Source organism: Prionailurus bengalensis, chromosome E4 (assembly GCF_016509475.1).
Source record: "Prionailurus bengalensis isolate Pbe53 chromosome E4, Fcat_Pben_1.1_paternal_pri, whole genome shotgun sequence".
In the NCBI taxonomy this organism is placed as follows: domain Eukaryota; kingdom Metazoa; phylum Chordata; class Mammalia; order Carnivora; family Felidae; genus Prionailurus; species Prionailurus bengalensis.
The window spans coordinates 41,875,024-41,894,022 of NC_057360.1; the positions used below are offsets into that span (position 1 = coordinate 41,875,024).

The window sequence follows — 18,999 nt, forward strand, 5'->3', positions numbered from 1 at the left end:
TTCCCTCCACTCAGGGTCCTTCGTCTACCCTCCCAGACAGGGGAGTATCTTGAGTACCCCTCCTGATGGTTTTTGTCTTCTGGATCCAGAAATGGAGGCCATCTCAGACCCTACAAGCAACACCCCTTCTGGTTTCCCCTTTCCCAAGTCTTTTTCTGTCCGAGTACCTTCCCGAGGTCTGACCCAAATCTCTCCTCTTGCCACTTAAGTTACCACTCTTGGGTCCTGTTGAGCAGAGACGGAGAGTAGAGGTCTGCCTTCACGCCACGCCCCCCTCCCCACCGGGGGAATAGCCCTTCCTGTTGACCAAAGTGTGAAGCAGCCCTCTGGCATCAGCATCTCCAATTCTCCTTGCAGCTTCCTGTCCCCTGCTCTCCCTCGTGAGGCTTCATGGAGTGTCCCTGCCCTCTGATTCTCTCCTCTGCTAGGACTTTCTTTTCCCCAGACAAAGCTCGTCCCACCCTGCCTGTGGGTGGGAACCCATGGAACAGTGCACCTCCAGGTGCCAAGCCCAGGGCTTATCTGCTGCTCTGGGTAAACAACTTGAGAAATGCCACCTGGCATCCGTTGAAGTTTTAGGATTTCCCTCCTTCCCCTACAGTATAGCCCCCTCCTGGGGCCCAGCAGAGGAGCCTAAATATAAGGCCTGGAGGCCCCTGGGTGGCTCAGTCTGTTAAGCATCCGACTTTGGCTCAGGTCACCATCTCACAGTTCATGAGTTCAGGCCCCGCGTCGGGCTCTGTGCTGACAGCTCGGAGCCTGGAGCCTGCCCCGGATTCTGTGTCTCCCACTCTCGCTCTGCCCCTCCTCCCCCTCTCTCTCTCTTTCAAAAATAAATAGACATTAAAAAAAAAAAAAAAAGTCCTGAAATAAAGGCGGCACTGAGAATAGAGAATAATTCTGCCTATCCCTTTTCTCTCTGGAACATGTCTGGAATATGGGTGCACACTCGTACAGGTTTATAAGCATATGTGCTAGAGGGGAGCGTGCTGGTAATCAAGGACTGCATACCGTCTGACTTTGCCGCTTCACCTTTGTGTTCTCTTTTCAATCAATGTGAATAATAGTGCTTCTCTTAATACCTAATACTTAGTCTAAGTAGTACTTCTCTAAGTCCACAGTACTTACTAGAATGGTAGCACCTCTGAGCGGTGTGTATCTGTGTCTGTGGGGGAGGTGACACAACGGGGGAACATGTGCCTCAAGGGGATGGCCACAGTTGGGAGTCTGAAAGCCTCTCCTGTTCTCCTAAAGCCCCTGGAACTTCCAATCGGGACAACTGGTCCGGCCGTCTCCTAGCTTCCTAGCGTGACCTTGAGCGGAGAGCTTATTCTTCCGGGCCTTTGTGTGGGAGCCAGTGGATGGAAGCTGGCTCTGTTGTAGAATCATCAGCAGTAGTTACATGTTAATGTGAGAGGAAAGTTCGGTCAGCCCCAGGGACCGTTTGAATGTCTGTGTTCTCAGAGCTGGAGCCTGCAGCATCCTTGGGAGGAGGCGGTGAGGTGTTAGATCTAGGTTAGCTTACCCGGGGGACAGAGCAGCAGCCAGTGGCCGCCTGTGACCACCTTGTCCCAGTTTGCCCATTTTGAGACTGAGGGTATCACACACACACACACACACACACACGCCCTCCCCCCCCGCGTCCTGGGCAAAGTGGGGAGATTGGTCACCCTGGCTGGATCTCATACTTGGGCAGAACAGGAAGCGGAGGGTCTTTCTTTCGGTCCTTCAACTGCCTTCTTCTGTCCTTCGTTTCTTCCCCTTTTTGCTCACCTGCTCACCCTACTCGTATCTCCTTCCCAGGTCTGTCTGGGAACCCTGCGGACCTGGAGAAACGTAAGCACGTGTTCGGACAGAACTTTATCCCCCCCAAAAAGCCCAAGACCTTCTTAGAACTAGTGTGGGAAGCCCTCCAAGATGTCACACTCATCATCCTGGAGATTGCAGCCATCATCTCCCTCGTCCTGTCCTTCTATCGGCCCCCCGGTGAAGAAAACGAACGTGAGTGTCCACAGCAGCCCAGCGCGGCTCTGATCGGCGTTCTTTCCAGCACCTCCAATAAGCACTGGTCTTAGCGGTTGGCAGGGTGTAGCTTAAAATTCGGGGCGGGGCGGGGGGGGGGTGCAGGGATCTCCAAAGAAAACCAGCAAGTAGCTAGTAAGCTGTTCTTCCAACCCATCCTGATTCCAGGGTCTTCCTCCCCTTCTCCCATCAAATCCTCATGCAGAATATCAGGAGTCCTCTACCCTCACCCAACCAACAAAACCTGCTTCCCCCAGTGCCCGCCGCCAGCTATTTGGCATCATGGGAAATAGCAGAGACCTGGAGCCTGACCACATCAGGAATCATAAGTTCTGCACATGCGACTGGCCAGTCATTGGCAATGACATGTTTCGTGCTATCTAGCACGCAAATAATTCTATTGGCAACGAGACGGTGCCCAATCGTGCCATCCTCCAGTACCCTCAGCAGATGGCTCTACTACCCAAGGGTTTTATTTTCTATTATTCTCCTTCCCTGACTTGCCGTTCTGGGGATTGTGGAGACACTACTTCCGTTCTGAATGTTAACGAAAGGCCCCCAGCTGACCCTTCCGCTCTCTCCTTTCCCTGGGCTAGAGTGTGGTCTACCCGTAAGTAGCCCGGAAGATGAAGGAGAGGCAGAAGCCGGCTGGATTGAGGGGGCAGCCATCCTGTTCTCCGTGATCATCGTGGTGCTGGTGACTGCCTTCAATGACTGGAGCAAAGAGAAGCAATTCCGGGGGCTGCAGAACCGCATCGAAAAGGAACAGAAATTCTCCGTGATCCGAAATGGTCACATCATCCAGCTCCCCGTGGCTGAGATCGTGGTGGGTGACATCGCCCAAATCAAATACGGTGAGCACTCGTGTTTCTTGTACCTGTGGCACCCTCCCTATCTGAGGGCTAGGTCCTTTGGCCTAGGGGGCTGGGAATCACCGAAGACCCAAACAGATAAGACCGCAATCGTGTTAGCTTCTAGGTCAGGGGAAGGAGGTTGTGGAGAAGGATCTAAAGAAAGAAGAAACTCTCCCCCAAAAAGTGTCAGACTTGTACCCTGTGTGTCTTAGGGTTAAAAATCCATAATGTTGAGGCCATGCGAAGTAACCGTTAGTTCATAAGGAGTTGACAGGTTGTCAGAGATGAAGTCATCTTCCAGAGGCTCTCCAGGTACCCCCCTGAGCCATTGCCCTATGGGCAGGGCCCGTGGAAGCAGCCCTGAAATGGGGTTGGGTGGTTCCTACCCTCTGCCAAGCTCTTTCCTCCCCTCTTTCCCTGTTGCCCTTTCCCCTCTGTGCACTAGGTGACCTACTGCCCGCAGATGGGATCCTGATCCAGGGGAACGATCTCAAGATTGACGAGAGCTCTCTGACTGGGGAATCAGACCATGTCAAGAAGTCTGTGGAAAGGGACCCAATGCTGCTCTCAGGTATGGCCTCTGGCTGCTTCGGCCCCCATTCTACTTCCCATTCTACCTCCCCCAGCCAGCCAGGCTACGGAGACCTGCTCCAGGCCTCGCTCTCCCTTCTGGCCCTACCCCCTCTCCTTCCCCTAGCTTTATCTGGGGCAGCAGCATATCGGTGGGTTGCATACAGGGTTATCGGGCAACCTGAAAGAGGTTCTCTACAGCAAGTGCTCTAGGAGCCTTGGTAGGGCGCTGCTGGTGGGGGTGGGGGTGGGGAAAAGAGTCTTACCCTAAAGCAGTTAGACACACTTTTCTCCTTACCCCCCAGTCTGCTTGGTCTATTTGATTTGATTTGATTATTATTTTTTAACTGTACATATATTTATTGAAAAGAATCCATGTGCAGTTGAAACCCGTGTTGTTGAAGGGTCAACCATATTAGCTAAAGCTGGGAGCAACAGCACGTGGGTGAGTAAAGATAACCAGCGTTCTAGAACAGTGATTCTCAACCTTGGCTACCCGTTGGAATCAGCTGGAGTGCTCGGTCTACTTTAAATGGGCCCAGCTCTTGACGGTTTCCCACTATCTGCCGAGCGGATCATTATCCGTGGGGAAGGAAGGAAGAGGGACTGTTGTTTTCTAAGTTTGCGTTCCACACCAAAGCCTGGCTAGGGATAAAAAACAACACTCCTCCCACCTTCTCCTTTCTCACATAGGGACCCATGTCATGGAAGGTTCTGGCCGGATGGTAGTGACGGCTGTGGGTATCAACTCTCAGACTGGAATCATCTTTACCCTTTTGGGAGCCAGCGAGGGAGAAGAGGAGGAGAAGAAGAAAAAAGGTAAGGGGCGTTTGAGATGAGATTCTGTTCCCACCCGTGCCCGCGGACAAAGCGGGAGGCAAGAGAACAGACCCGGATGGAACATCTGCGTGGAAGAAGCTGCTGGACGAAGAGCACAGATATCTGAACGTCTTGCCGAGATAAAGATGTCAAGCCTGGCTCCCCAGGGTGCTCTGATGAAAACCAAGTCAGGTCACCTCTGAGGCTCAACTCCCGTGTCTGTTAATGGCTGTGCAGGGGCAAGATGTAAAGCTTGCCCCAAGGGAGCTGGCTAGGTGCTCCGGCCCCAGATGCCCTCCGTGCAACCCCCCAACCCTTCTTCCGCAAACGTGGGGGATTAAATGACCCGTCAAGGCTGAGGGTAAACTGCCAAAACCGTGGGCTGTCAGGGGAGGAGAGACACAGCTAGGAGAGTGGGAACAGAGAGGTAATGTCTCCCCCCGGAGTTAGTCCTGTCTCTGCCATTCACGTGCTCCTGAAGGGAGGAAACACAGAGGGTGAATGAAGAAGAGATACGAAAAAGAAGTCTTCCCCTTTCCCTAGGCATTCCTTCTTTCCTTGGAGGAGGGAAGGATTTCTGTCCCTTGGCTAGAGGACCATCTCAGGCTGTTTCGTGGAGGGCGGGTTATCAAAAGGAAATGAAACACGTTCCCCCAGGAGCTAGACCAGTGGTTTTTGCAGCTACCTGCAAATGAGTAAGGAGGAAGCTTGCCTGGTGCCGGTGAATTGACACGGAGACCCCTTTCAGAGCCTTCGCCATTAGGCAGAAACAGTTCCAGCCTCTCACTTTCTTTTTTTTTTAATTTTTTTTTTTCAGCGTTTATTTATTTTTGGGACAGAGAGAGACAGAGCATGAACGGGGGAGGGTCAGAGAGAGGGAGACACAGAATCGGAAACAGGCTCCAGGCTCTGAGCCGTCAGCCCAGAGCCTGACGCGGGGCTTGAACTCACGGACTGCGAGATCATGACCTGGCTGAAGTCGGACGCTTAACCGACTGCGCCACCCAGGCGCCCCAAGCCTCTCACTTTCTAACCCCCACCCCATTTCTCCCAGCGATGTGACTCAGGCCGGGAGCAGCCTCCCAGCAGCGGCCGGGCTCCGGGAGAACGCAGCTCAGGTGTGGGTGTGCACTCACCTGCACGAGTGGCTGGTCTGCACCCCCAGGATTCAGGAGAGCCCCTCGTGAGCATGGATGTGAGCAGAGACGTGAACTTCCTTTATAGTCCCTTCCCTGCCGCTCAGCCCCTTTGCTGTCGCCCTTTTGGGCTCTGAGCAGGACCAACAGATTGGATATCTGATCTCTTAATAGTCGCTTTGGGTCTCCACCCCACTTTTTTCTTTCTTGTTCAAACAGGTAAAAAACAAGGAGTCCCTGAAAATCGCAACAAAGGTAACCTCGCCACCCACTCATTTACCATCTCTACCTGCCCACACTCAAATCAGACCTTTCCAGGCCATCTGCCTTCTCCCTTTGTCCTCTCCATAAATCTGTTATCTGCTGCTGTGGCCTGGATGCCTCATCCTGAGGAAGGTGCAGAGATTTGGGGGCGGTCTCAGGGGGGGGGGGTCCCAATCCCAATCCAAAATGGGACAACAGCACCCTCTGCTGTTGTCTCATGGAATCTCCTGTCAAGGTTTCTCTTGGGGAGCGTGTGGGATGGATCAGCTCTTCTCTGGGCTCTGAACGCATTGCTTCATTGCCCTCGGCCAGATTTAAACACCAAAGGTCATCGGTTTCCGGGCTGGAAGACTTCAGGGTCCTCACGGTGGAGGGAGATGGGGTGGGCAGTCCCTGCACCCTCCTCTTGCTAGCTGCCTCATCGGTGTCCTCTTCTGGTCTGGTCTTCTCTTCTAGTCTTCTCGGGGGTGCTTGGACAGAGCCCTTTCTCTGTACCTCTCCCCACCTCTTTCTTTGTTCTCCCCTCAGTCTGTTTTCTTCCTCCCGATCTGGTGTGTGTTTCCTTTTTGGTGGCTGTGTCTACATCCCGTCTCTGTCTTGTTTGTGAGTCTGACAACAGAGACAGTATCTCAGGAAGGGCGTCCTAAGCAAAAGGGCTGAGCTCCAACGGGGGTGAAGCTGGAGGGGTGCTGGGACCCAGCGAGAATGGCTCTCTTGAGACAGCCACTAGTGATTATTTTGCTCTTTGGACCCGTGTCATAGGAGTCTTCAGGAATAAAGTCATCCCATCGGAGAACCAGGGCTCCACAGAAATAATTCTTTAATTTTAGGTCTCTTTAACTCTTCTTTCGAAAGCAAAATGGGTTTATATGTCTGTCTTTATCCCTCTCATTCCAGAGGGTCCCTCATACCAGCTTCTTCCCTCTCCCCCCCAAAAGACTTACTTACCCCTGTACCTCCCCACTCTGTGCCTCCCCACCTTCGTCAGACAGGGGAGAAAGGGCATTTCCTTCCGCTGTCATCCGACTGATATGAGGAGGAACTGGAAAACATCTTGTATTGGGGGGGTCTGTGTTTCTCCTCTGACGGTCTATAGGAAGAGAGAGAGGAACCATTTAACAGAGCAGACCGGGAGGGCCCTTACGCTCTAGAAACGTCTTCCAGCCTTCCCCATCGGCCCCTTCCTGCAGTGAAGATTCACCATTCTGAGCACTGAATTCCAGGAGGGATGGTTGTTGGTAATAGCGCTTAGCGGCATGACTAATCCTCTTGCTGGAATAAGCCTGGCTTGGGGCTCTGAGGTGGTGCCAGGAAGCTGCCACTGAAGAGGCAACCCGTACCCCGAAAGCACTCCCGTTTCGTCTCCAGTTGTCAGAATATCATTCCAAGGCCCCAGTGGAGGGTGCAAGGCAAGTGCCCCGTCTGGCACGGGGTGAGAGCGGTCAGAATCGACATCGGGGGTCCGAGGTGGATTCCAGGAAGGAGACAGAGGAGTTGGGGTTCTCACGTGCTTGCCACTCGCTGCCGTCACCTTGCGCGCTCACCTGTCCTCTCTGTTGTGCGCACCCTAGCAAAAACTCAGGATGGGGTGGCCCTGGAAATCCAGCCACTCAACAGCCAGGAGGGGACCGACAACGAGGAGAAGGAGAAGAAGGCAGCCAAGCTGCCCAAAAAGGAGAAGTCGGTGCTGCAGGGCAAGCTGACGCGCTTGGCTGTTCAGATCGGCAAAGCTGGTGAGTAGGGCGGCGGCTTCTTGTTGTTCGTTAGCGCTGTTCTGGATCCTGGCCTCCCTGTCTCCCTTCTGTACCAACCGGGCCGGCAGAAAGAAGCCGAAACTTCCAAGGGGCTCGTGCAGCCCAGGGAGTAGGCCCCCTCTCCCTGCCACCCTCCGGCCACTCCCTGGGCCTTTTCAGGGAGAAGCGTGTCCCAGCGTGCGAGGGTTAAAGGCCCTGTGGTCTCTTGCCGCCAAGTGGGAAATAAAGAACTTCTGTCACACAGGGGAGATTTACTTCAGGGAGACGGAAGACTCTGGTAACCACCCACCTGTTTCGTGTATTGACTTATAAATTCCTCAAGGGCAGAGGAGGCTCCTGTTTCCTGGAGGCAGTTCCCGAGTGTGGTCCTAGCATCTGGCCAGGCACAGGACAGTAAATTCAGAGTAAGGACTGGAGGAAAAAGGAAGCCTGTGGTTGGAGAGGCTCTTTCCAGACTGCCTCTACATTCTCCCTCTACCTTCTGTTTGGGGTTAAGGGGCGGGTGGCGGGGCTGGAGGAGGAAACAGAAGGAATATTGCGCCTTCAGTGGGCAGAGCCCTCCAGGTACGCTCTTGTCCCACTCCACTGTTTAATTATCTCCTGACTCCACCCCTCTCTTTACCACAATCAGAGGCTAGACCAGTACATTCTGTGTGGACAATTCACCCGGAACCTGGCTAAAGGGCAGATTCTGAGTCAGGAGGTCGGGGCCTGAGAGTCTGCATCTCTGACAAGCCCCCAGGCGATGCCAGTGCCGCCGATGGGCTGACCACACACTGGGGAGCCAGAAGCTTTGCGGAGCCATTAACCCTGTGTGGTTATTCCCGCTTACATCGACTGACCATCAAATACAGTTAAACATTCAGTTCCTCGGTCACGTCAGCCTGAGTTCAGTTGGTCAGTGTCCACACTCAGGTCGTGGCTACCTTATGGGACAGCGCACGCAGCGAACGTTTGAAGCATCGCAGAGAGTTCTGCTGGACCGCATTACTCTAGCCCTATGCTTTCAGTTCTAGTACCCGGCTGATTTTGACCGCTGTGACATCTCCTGCGTATAAACTGTACACGGGTGAGATGAATTGCGGGTGTGGAATCACGTTCCTGAGCCTGGCGCATAGGTGTGAAACATTAAACAGACCCCCCCTAACCCCTTCTATTGTCCTCCGGATCCCTGCCCTGCTCTTTAGGGAGTGCGAGCTACCTGGTGGGCCGGCCACCGGGTCTCCTCTCTTGTTTTAGTTTACGTATCAAGCTAGGCCGGGAGTCGGGCGAGGCAACGTGCCACCCTGGGAGGGAGCACTTCCTTAAATTTTGGACCCTACGCACCCAGTTTGCCTCACATCAGCCCTGACCCTGCTGAAGCAAAGTTCAAAAGAATACGCTTTCATCGGTATAATCACCTCTAGCCTCGCTCTGATTCTCTTGAGTCATTAGGCCCTCAGGAAGAGCAAAGACCCAAACTAGACTAGGGTTTGAAGCAAAGCTCTTCCCAGATATTTTGCCAGAGAGAGGTGCAGGGTGCCCGGATTGTGATTCCCTCAGCCTTCAGAGTGGCCAGACAGCACCCGGGCCAGGTGCTTTCTGACCTTGAAAAGATTCTTCCATTTACATCAGTGTTGTAGGATGACCAGCTGTCCCCGTTGGCTTGGGACTGTCTTGATTTTAGCTCTGAAAGTCCCACATCCCAGGGAACTGCACAGCCTCAGGCAAACCAGAATAGTTGGTCACCCAGCCAGTGTCCATTCCAGAAAACTTTCTGTGGGGAAGGGGGTGAGGGGATAGGTGAAATAGGTGATGGGGATTAAAGAGTACACTTATCATGAACGAAATAAATAAATAAATAAATAAATAAATAAATAAATAAATAAATAAAATTTAAAAAATTTAAAGATCATAATTTTGTTTTGATCTTCTTTAAAAAAAAAAAAACCTCTCTGTGCCTTGATTTCCCCATGAAAGGGGATGATCATAGTAACTTACCTCACAGGGGTTTCGTGAGGATTAAATGGGTCTGTATACATGAGGTGCTTACCTGGCCTATAGCAAGCACTATAGAAATATTTGCTTATTGTAAACATACAAATTATTGTCATCTCCTATCTATGCCGTGTCAAGAGAGAGGTCAGGAAACACTGTTCTGAAAGTTAGTCATGCAGGTGACCTTAGGGACATCGCTGTGAATGAGTCATGAATTGATAGAGGAGAAACCCAAATTGATAAACTACTAGGAAGTAGGCAGATACAGTCACTACGTTATGAATTGTGGAAAGAGAGTAGGTCTGAGATAGAATCATAAAATGCTGGGTTTTTGTTTTTTGGGGTTTTTTTTGTTTGTTTTTTGAGAGAGGGAGAGAGAGAAAGCACATGTGCATGCACACGGGAGGGGCAGAGAAAGAGGGAGAGAATCCTAAGCAGGCCCTTCACTCAGCGCAGAGCCCAATGTGGGGCTCGATCCCATGACCCTGGGATTATGACCTGAGCCAAAATCAAGAGTCAAACCCTCAACTGACTGAGCCACCCAGGCACCCCAATAAAATGCTGTTTTAGAAAACTAGACCTGCAACTATGTGGATGGAACTGGAGGGTATTATGCTAAGTGAAATTAGTCCGAGAAAGACAAATATCCTATGACTTCACTCATATGAGGACTTAAAGAGACAAAACAGATGAACATAAGGGAAGGGAAACAAAAATAATATAAAAACGGGGGAGGGGGGACAAAACGGAAGAGACTCATAAATATGGAGAACAAACTGAGGGTTGCTGCAGGGGTTGTGGGAGGGGGGATGGGCTAAATGGGTGAGGGGCCCCAAGGAACCTACTCGAGAAATCAGTGCTACACTATCTGCTAACTAATTTGGATGTAAATTTTAAAAAATATAAATATAAATAAAAAACATAAAGTGTTAGATGACCTTGCCCAAAAGAAAAAAGAACACGAGACCACCTCCTTGTTTATGAATGAGGAAACAGGCCCAGAGAGGGACAAAACCTGGCACAAAGCCACGAGTCCGGTTAGCGCAGGGCCGAGACTAGAGCCTGTGTCTGTGGGAGACAAAACCAGCGTCTTTTTCTCTGCACGGTAATGTATAAGCAACAGAGAATGGATAGGGGATCTGGGTACGACTCCCTAGAGGGAGTGGTTCTAAACCCTGGTAGCAAAGCCTCTAACTTCTGCCAGCCCACCTCTGGCTAGGGCCCCGGGAAGGCCCTGGAGCCTGGGTTCATGTGACTTGTTTCCCGGACAGGCCTCATCATGTCTGCCATCACGGTTCTCATCCTGATCCTGTACTTTGTGATTGACAACTTCGTGATCCACCGCAGAGCGTGGCTGCCCGAGTGCACTCCCATCTACATCCAGTACTTTGTCAAGTTCTTCATCATCGGCATCACTGTGCTGGTGGTGGCTGTGCCAGAGGGGCTGCCGCTGGCTGTCACCATTTCCCTGGCCTACTCCGTGAAGGTGAGACGGGAACGAGGCTGGCCCTTCTTTCGGGACACAGATGGGAAGGGAGGGCGCCGTGTAGCCTGGGGTGAAAGGCCGGGCCATCTCCCCAGACCCTGCGTGGCACCTCGCAGGGGCAGAGGCCGCGGGCACTGCTCACAGGTGAAAGACCCTCTTGATCAGCCGCATCAGTGTTTCGGGAAGCCAGTGGAATCTAAAGAGGATTCGCCACAATGGTATCCTGCGTTTTTGTGCCAACAAGAGGGGGAGAGGTGGAGACATGTTGGCTGAAACATGGCCTTTGACCTGTATTCGGTCCCCTCTCAAGTCTGCTCTCATCTCCTTTGTAGAAAATGATGAAAGACAATAACCTGGTGCGGCACCTGGATGCTTGTGAGACAATGGGCAACGCCACAGCCATTTGCTCTGATAAGACCGGCACGTTGACCATGAACCGCATGACCGTGGTACAGGCTTATATTGGAGACACCCATTACCATCAGATCCCGAGCCCTGATGTCCTCCTGCCCAAGGTCCTGGACCTTATTGTCAATGGCATTTCTATCAACAGTGCCTACACCTCCAAGATTCTGGTAAGCTCTCCCTTTGCCTGGACACTTCGAACGGGGTGGTCGGAAGGGACCGTCAGTCTCCTCTGGACAGAGCAATTTTCTCTTGTTTGTTCTGCCTGAATTGCCATCCCCCGTCACGTTTCCTACCCCTCGCTGAACGTGTTTGGCGTGACTAGGGAATGATCCATGGGAGGAGAGCGGAGGTGGGGAGGCAGGTAGAAATCTACGGCCATGAAGCGCCCACCAGGCACCATCTGAGGGCGGAATCTCTGGAAGAGACCTCGTGCTGGTAGCGGAATTGGGCTTACCAGGAGGAAAGTACATATTGTCCAGAAACTCAGAGAGGGGGTTAGAATGAGACCCGCACAGGGTGAGATTCCAGCACCACCCCCAGGGTAAGCGGAGCCCCGGACGGCCCAGCGACCACAGTCGCCCCTGCCCACTGCCCGCTTACCCTTGGGAAGAAAACGCATGAAAGTTTTGTCCTTTCCTTCCTCAGCTCTCTCCCTAGTCGAGGCCCATTACTCAAATGCCACGTATGATTTTTCTCTCAGCCTCCGGAGAAGGAGGGAGGTCTGCCGCGGCAGGTGGGCAGCAAGACCGAATGCGCTCTGCTGGGCTTTGTCACAGACCTGAAGCAGGATTACCATGCGGTGCGCAATGAGGTGCCCGAGGAGAAGCTCTACAAGGTATACACCTTCAACTCGGTGCGCAAATCCATGAGCACGGTCATCGAGAAGCCCAGCGGGGGCTACCGCATGTACAGCAAGGGCGCCTCGGAGATCATCTTGCGCAAGTGAGCACTTCCTTCCCCCGCTTCTCCTTCCCTGCGAAATCCTCCCCCCCAGGAAGGTCCGGGCAACCCGCGCCCGTGCTGAGCCCCGCCGAATGATACGTGAGCCCCGCCGAATGATACGTGAGCCCCGCTTCGGGGCGGTGACCGCAGAACCAGTATCTGAGCGCTTGCTCGGGGCCACGCAGTTTTCACGTGCCTTCGGGTGGCCTGTTCCATTTAATCTTCACAGCTCAGTGCAGCAGATACTGTTGTTATCCCCCCTTTATGGATGAGGAAACAGAGGTCCCGGGAGGTGAAGTAACCTGCTCAAGGTGATACAGCTAAGAGTGGCACAGCCAAGATTCGGACCGCAGTGATCCAAGCTCTCGTTTGCTAGCCTGAAAACAGAGAATAATGCCCATGGGGTTCCTATGATTAAATGGTTCAATGTAACTTTGGCCTACGTCAGAGACGTTGTGAGTTTGGATCTAGATCGCCACAACGGAGTGAGGCAAATGAATCTTTTTGATTCCCCAGTGCATATACAGCTCATGCTTACACTAGACTGGAGTCTATTGAGGGTGCCATAGCATGATGTATATATATATATAAATAATAATAATAACATACTTTATTTTATAAATACTTTATTGCTAAAAAAAATGCTAACCATCATCTGAGCTTTAGTGATCATAATCTTTTTTTTTAATTTTTTTTCATGTTTATTGATTTATTTTGAGACAGAGAGAGTGTGTGTGCACGCATGCATGAGTTAGGGAGGGGCAGAGAGAGAGGGAGAGAAAGAATCCCGAGCGGGCTCTGCACAGAGCCTGACGCAGGACTCAATCCCATGAACCGTGAGCTCATGACCTGAGCCGAAATTAAGAGTCAGATGCTTAACTGACTGAGCCACCCAGGCGCCCCTAGTGATCATAATGTTTTTGCTGGTGGAGGCTCTTTCCTCGATGTTGATGACTGCTGACTGATCAGGGCGGTGGATGCTGAAGGTTGGGGTGGCTGTGGCAGTTTCTTAAAATAAGACAGTGAAGTGTGCCGCATAGATTGGCTCTTTTCATGAACAATTTCTCTATAGCATGAGATGCTATAGAGATGCTATTTGATAGCATTTTACCCACAGTAAAACTTCTTTCAGAATTAGAGTTGCTTCCCCTCAAACCCTGCCACTGCTTTATCAACTAAGCTTATGTACTATTCTGAATCCTTTATTGTCATTCAACGATCTTCATGACATCTTCATCAAGAGTAGGTTCCATCTCAAGAAATTTTCTTTGCTCATCCGCTAGAAGCAACTCCTCATCTGTCCGTGTTTGATCGCGAGATCACAGTCATTCAGTCCCAACTTCAGGCTCCACTGCTCCTTCCAGTTCTCTTGCTATTTCCACCACATCTGCAATGAATTCCTCCCCTAAAGTCTTGAACCCTGAGGGTCAAAGTCATCCATGAGGGTTGGTATCAATTGCTTCCAAACGGCTGTTCATGTTGATATGCAGGCCTCTTCCCATAAATCATGAATGTTCTTAATGGCATTTGGAAGGAGGTTTCCATTTACTTTGCCCAGATCCACCAGAGGAATCTCTATCGATAACCTTACAAAATGTGTTTCTTAAATAATAAGCCTTGAAAGCCGAAATTACTCCTTGATTCATGGGCTGCAGAATGGATGTTGTGTTAGCAGGCATGAAAGCAACATTAATCTCGTTGGACATCTCCATCAGAGTTCCTGGGTGACCAGGTGTATTGTCAATGAGCAGTCATATTTTCAAAGGAGTCTTTTTCTGGGCAGCAGCTCTCAACGGTGGACTTAAAATATTCAGTAAGCCTTGTTATAAACAGATGTGCTGCCATCCAAGCTTTGTTGTTCCGTTTAGAGAGCACAGACAGAATAGATTTAGCATAATTCTTCAGGGCCCTGGGATTTTCAGAATGGTAAGTGAGCATTGGCCTCGATGTAAAGTCACCAGTTGCATTAGCCACTAACGAGCAAGTAAGGCTGTCCTTTGAAACTTTGGAACCCAGGCACTGACTTCTCTCTAGCTGTGAAAGTCCTGGATGGCATCTTCTTACAGTATGAGGCTGTTGCGTCTACACAGAAAAGCTGCTGTTCAGTGTAGCCACCTTCGTTAATCATCTGAGCTAGTCCTTCTGGAGAACTCGCTGCATGTGGCTGTCTAGTTTTCCCAACACCGTTAGTCTACATCAGCACTTCCATTTTTATATTATGGAGATCTCCGCTTTCCTTAGACCTCATGATCCAACCTCTGCTATCTTCAGACTTTTCTTCTGCAGCTTTTTCACCTCTCTTAGCCTTGATAAAATTTAAGAGAGTTAGGGCCTTGCTCTGGATTCGGCTTTGGTTTATGGGGCCGTTGTGGCTGGTTTCGTCTTCTATCCAGACCGTTCAAACTTGCTTCATTATCAGCAACAAGGCTGTTTCACGCGCTTACCACTTGGGTTTCGCGGAAACAGTCCTTTTCGTTTCTTCTAAGAACCTTTCCTTTGCATTCACAGCTTGGCTATTTGGCACAAGAGGCCTGACATTCAGCCTCTCTCGGCTTTCCACATGCCTTCCTCATCTAGCTTAATCATTTCTAGGTTCTGATTTAAAGTGAGAGATGTGCACCTCTCCCTTTCACTTGAGCACTTAGAGGCCACCGTAGAGTTATTAGTGGCCTAATTTCAATATTGTTGTCTCTCAGGGGATAGGGAGAGAGACGGGGAAAGAGCTGGGCAGTGGAATCAGAACACACACAACATTATCGATTAAATTTGCTGTCTTACATGCGCGCGACTCTTGATGTCCCAAAACAATTACAATAGTAACATCAAAGCTCACTGGTCACAGATCACCATAGCAAATATAATAATAACGAAAAAGTTTAAAGTATTGTGAAACTTACCAAAACGTAACTCAGAGACAGGAAGTGGACAAATGCTGTTAGAAAATTGGTGCCAACAGACTTGCTGGATGCAGGGTTGCTACAAACCTTCAGTTTGCAAAAAACAAAACAAAACAAAACAAAACAAAACGGGGTATGCCTGTGCGTAACATGCCTGGCACACAGCACGTACTAGAAATGGTGCCTCTATGTTCCGTTCTCCTTCTCGTGCTCAGTTCTGATTATAGAAAGTTGCATAATTTAATCAATGTGGCTAGGCTCTTCGCAGGTCATTAAAGGTTAGGCGTAGGCATAGGGCCAGTAGCTGAATTAACCAGTGCCGCTAGTTGGCTGCTAATTAGCCACTTTCCTTCAATGAGCACATTCCCGTGGAACACGCCCTATGCACTGAGTACTATTCTAGGTCACGGGAATTAAAACTGTCTCTCCACCTTTGAGAAGTTCAAAAGAGCGGGTGATCCCCAAAAGACTTCACATATGAGTAGGGACAGATGGTAGGGGGGAACCGCACCTTCTGCTTACGTGGACTTTATCCACCTACACACCTCCCCACCTTGGAAAAAGGGACTCAGCTGGGGGAGAGGGATGAGAGATTTCTGGCCTCAGAACAGTGTCTGGCCTCAGAACAGTTGCCAGAATGCCTGCAGGTGACCGTAGAGACATATTGGGTGAGACGGGGTGCTGCTTCCTGACCGTGTGCCTCCCCAGGTGCAATCGAATCCTGGACAAGAAAGGGGAAGTGGTGCCGTTCAAGAACAAGGACCGAGACGAGATAGTGCGCACTGTCATCGAGCCCATGGCCTGTGAGGGCCTCCGAACTATCTGCATAGCTTACCGGGATTTCAATGACGGAGAGCCCCCGTGGGACAACGAGAGTGAGATCCTCACCGAACTGACCTGCGTCGCGGTGGTGGGCATTGAGGACCCCGTGCGCCCAGAGGTGAGGCTTTGGCTTGGCCAAAGGGTAAGAAAACATGAATGGAAGTCTTCCAACAGCCCCTGGCGCGTGTGCAAGCTGAGTACGGTCTAACGGGAAGCCACCCAGGAGTCACAGGAACTGGGGTACTGGTTCCATTTCTAGCTGTGACCCCAGGCGTGTTACCTAACAGCTTCTCGCTTGCAGGGATGGATGTTCCCAGGCTTCCAGCTTCACAAAACTGCTTTAGAGTGCTGAACTGCTAGAAGGTGCCATTCTGATGGTTAATGCCGTCTGAGGGGTGAGAAGTATAGGTTTCATTGAGCTTATGATTTGATACCTAGAACAGCCAGGAGGCTGAGTTAACTGGGACACCATCCCCGCCTCCAGCCGCCTTCTTTCAAGCAACACATTCTTGTTGAGCGCCCCTAGGGTAGCTGAACACTATTCTAGACGCTAAGGCATCGGAAAAAGCCTCTGCTCGAAAGAAATTCAGACAGATGGGCTGTTAGTTGTCAAGGCCCCCAGGCAGGAGGGGCAAGCGTGCATTGGGGAAAGAACTGCAAAGAACTGATATGGTTGGAGTATGGGCCAGGGGGGCGGAGAATGGCAAAAAACGTCTGCTAGGGAGGAAGACAGTGGCCAGATCTCAAAGGGCTGTGTATATGCCCTGCTAAGGAGTCTAGATCGCAGGGAGAGTAAGCTTTCACACCCAGCTCCCGAAGCAAATTTCCTCTTCAGCTCAAGTTACACTAAAAGGCAAACTCAAATGTAGTACCGTGAGTAGGACAGAAGTGAGGTGACACCGGACAATATAAAAATGACCGGACGTAGCCAGTGCCCCGTGGCACTGCTCCTGGGGTACCTGCCTCCCGTGTACAGTGAAGGGACCCTGAACGGGGACAGCCTGGCAGGCCTCACCACCCCACCTCCTCCTTTCCCCTTGCCTTACTCTCCATAGGTGCCAGACGCTATCGCCAAATGCAAACAAGCTGGCATCACTGTCAGAATGGTGACCGGTGACAACATCAACACAGCCCGGGCCATCGCCACCAAATGTGGCATTGTCACACCTGGGGATGACTTCTTGTGCTTAGAAGGCAAAGAGTTCAACCGACTTATCCGCAACGAGAAGGGCGAGGTGGGTCGCGGGCGGGGAGCCTGGGTCTCGTGTGGCGCAGCTGGGACGCGCGGGAGAAAGCGGCTGGCTTTTGTGGTGGTGGTCGTGTGTTTGTTTTTGTTTGGTTTTTGGTTTTTTTGGAAGATCTGATCGGCTTTATTAAATGGTTTCATGAATCGGGCAGCAGCCCATAGAGGAGGGAGGGGAAGCTGTGAGGAGCTGTACCGCCAAGTGGGTGGTTTTTAAACTAAAATCTATTCATAGCGAGACGTTCCTTCTACCAAAGCTGCTCAGGGGGTAAAACTGCGAGTTTCCTTTCTCCTCGTTATCTTCATTCATAAGCTAACTTTTGAGACAGCCTCACTAACTTTTCGCGTCTTCCCGATTTTTTTCAGTTAAGGAGTGATTTTGTACTGATTTCCCTCCATCCTCACCCTCCTGTGTCACCACCCTGTGACTAATGCTGGCACAGGTTTGTAAGAGGATGTGGTCTGGGTGTGAAGCAGACCAGAGCTTCCTGGTCTACATAGAAACCACACCTAAGACCTTAGAAGCACTTTAGCCCCTGGAGCCAACAGCTAACCCCTGCCCACCTCCTGTCAAGGCTCCAAGAAATAGGGGATTGGCTCCCCAGTAGGGAACCGGGAGGAAAAAAGAGACACGCGGAGCCTGAATGGTCACCATCAATGAATCTGCCCTTGGAGACTCAGCTGGATGTTTCATGTCCCGTGGAGGCCATGGTAGCAGCCGCCATGGGCCATGGAATGCCAGCTCCCCCAGAATCTCAGAGCGTGGGGAGAAGTAAGCTTCTCCTGGATGACTATTCTGGGCTTGCCTGACCTGGTGTGGTCTCACGTTGGCAGGTGGAGCAAGAGAAGCTGGACAAGATCTGGCCTAAGCTTCGAGTCTTGGCGCGATCGTCCCCCACTGACAAGCACACCCTGGTAAAAGGTAAGCTTGGCTGCTGGCCAGGTACCTGGGGCAGAAGACGGCAGTCTGGGGCAGGGCAGACGAGGACCGTTGGCCAAAGCAACTCTCCTGTCCTGAACAGGAAGGTCCCAGGAGAGCTCTCCAGCTCGTGGGGGGAACAGACAGCTTAGCCAATATCTGTAGTCAACACATATAATAAAGTTGTTTTTAAACATCATATCTTGGGGCACCTGGGTGGCTCAGTCGGTTAAGCGTCCGACTTCGGCTCCGGTCACGATCTCACGGTTCGTGGGTTCGAGCCCCGCGTTGGGCTCTGTGCTGACAGCTCAGAGCCTGGAGCCTCCTGCTTCGGGTTCTGTGTCTCCCTCTCTCTCTCTGCCCCTCCCTTCACGGTGCTCTGTCTCTCATAGGTGAATAAATGTTAAAAAAAATTTTTTTTGATAAATAAATAAAAATAGACACCATACTTTATTCGACCAGGGCAGGTTAAATGATTCCCATTTTGCACATAAGGAAGTTCGAGGCTGGGAAGACGAGTAGCTTACCCAAATTGGCCAACTGGTAAATGCAAGTGGTACAGTTCAACCCCCAGGTCTCTGTCCTTAATTCAACCGGTGGCTTCTCCACCAAACACCAGCTGCCTTAGGGCCCTTGGGCTGCCACAGGCTACCTGATAAAGACAGACTCGTAGGTCAAGGTGCCACCTGTGAAACAATTCACAGCCCTGGGGTGATGCTGTAGAACCTCCAGCATAGAGAAGAAAGAAGGAAAGAACAAAGTAGAAAGGGAGATGGTCACACACACACACACACACACACACACACACACACATACACACACACACACTCACACTTGGGCACCAGCGTGGATGCCAGAGAAAAGGCATCCAGGTATCATGTATGTG

At 51.2% G+C, this 18,999-nt stretch overlaps 1 protein-coding gene across 10 annotated transcripts in view; it reads left to right on the top strand.

Annotated features, from left to right (window-relative positions):
- The window catches only part of ATP2B4 (ATPase plasma membrane Ca2+ transporting 4), a 98,625-nt gene that overhangs the window by 56,302 nt on the left and 23,324 nt on the right, over positions 1-18,999 (top strand). For 8 of the 10 annotated variants that reach the window (XM_043567969.1, XM_043567975.1, XM_043567965.1 and 5 more), the window contains 12 exons: positions 1,804-2,001; positions 2,619-2,876; positions 3,322-3,447; positions 4,140-4,265; positions 5,621-5,656; positions 7,237-7,398; positions 10,668-10,882; positions 11,215-11,457; positions 11,991-12,232; positions 15,838-16,069; positions 17,007-17,186; positions 18,029-18,116. In XM_043567969.1, coding sequence (XP_043423904.1) covers positions 1,804-2,001; positions 2,619-2,876; positions 3,322-3,447; positions 4,140-4,265; positions 5,621-5,656; positions 7,237-7,398; positions 10,668-10,882; positions 11,215-11,457; positions 11,991-12,232; positions 15,838-16,069; positions 17,007-17,186; positions 18,029-18,116 — 2,106 coding nt within the window. The remainder of the gene's footprint in view (positions 1-1,803; positions 2,002-2,618; positions 2,877-3,321; positions 3,448-4,139; positions 4,266-5,620; positions 5,657-7,236; positions 7,399-10,667; positions 10,883-11,214; positions 11,458-11,990; positions 12,233-15,837; positions 16,070-17,006; positions 17,187-18,028; positions 18,117-18,999) is intronic. The other 2 variants (XM_043567972.1, XM_043567968.1) reach the window with 1 other exon arrangement.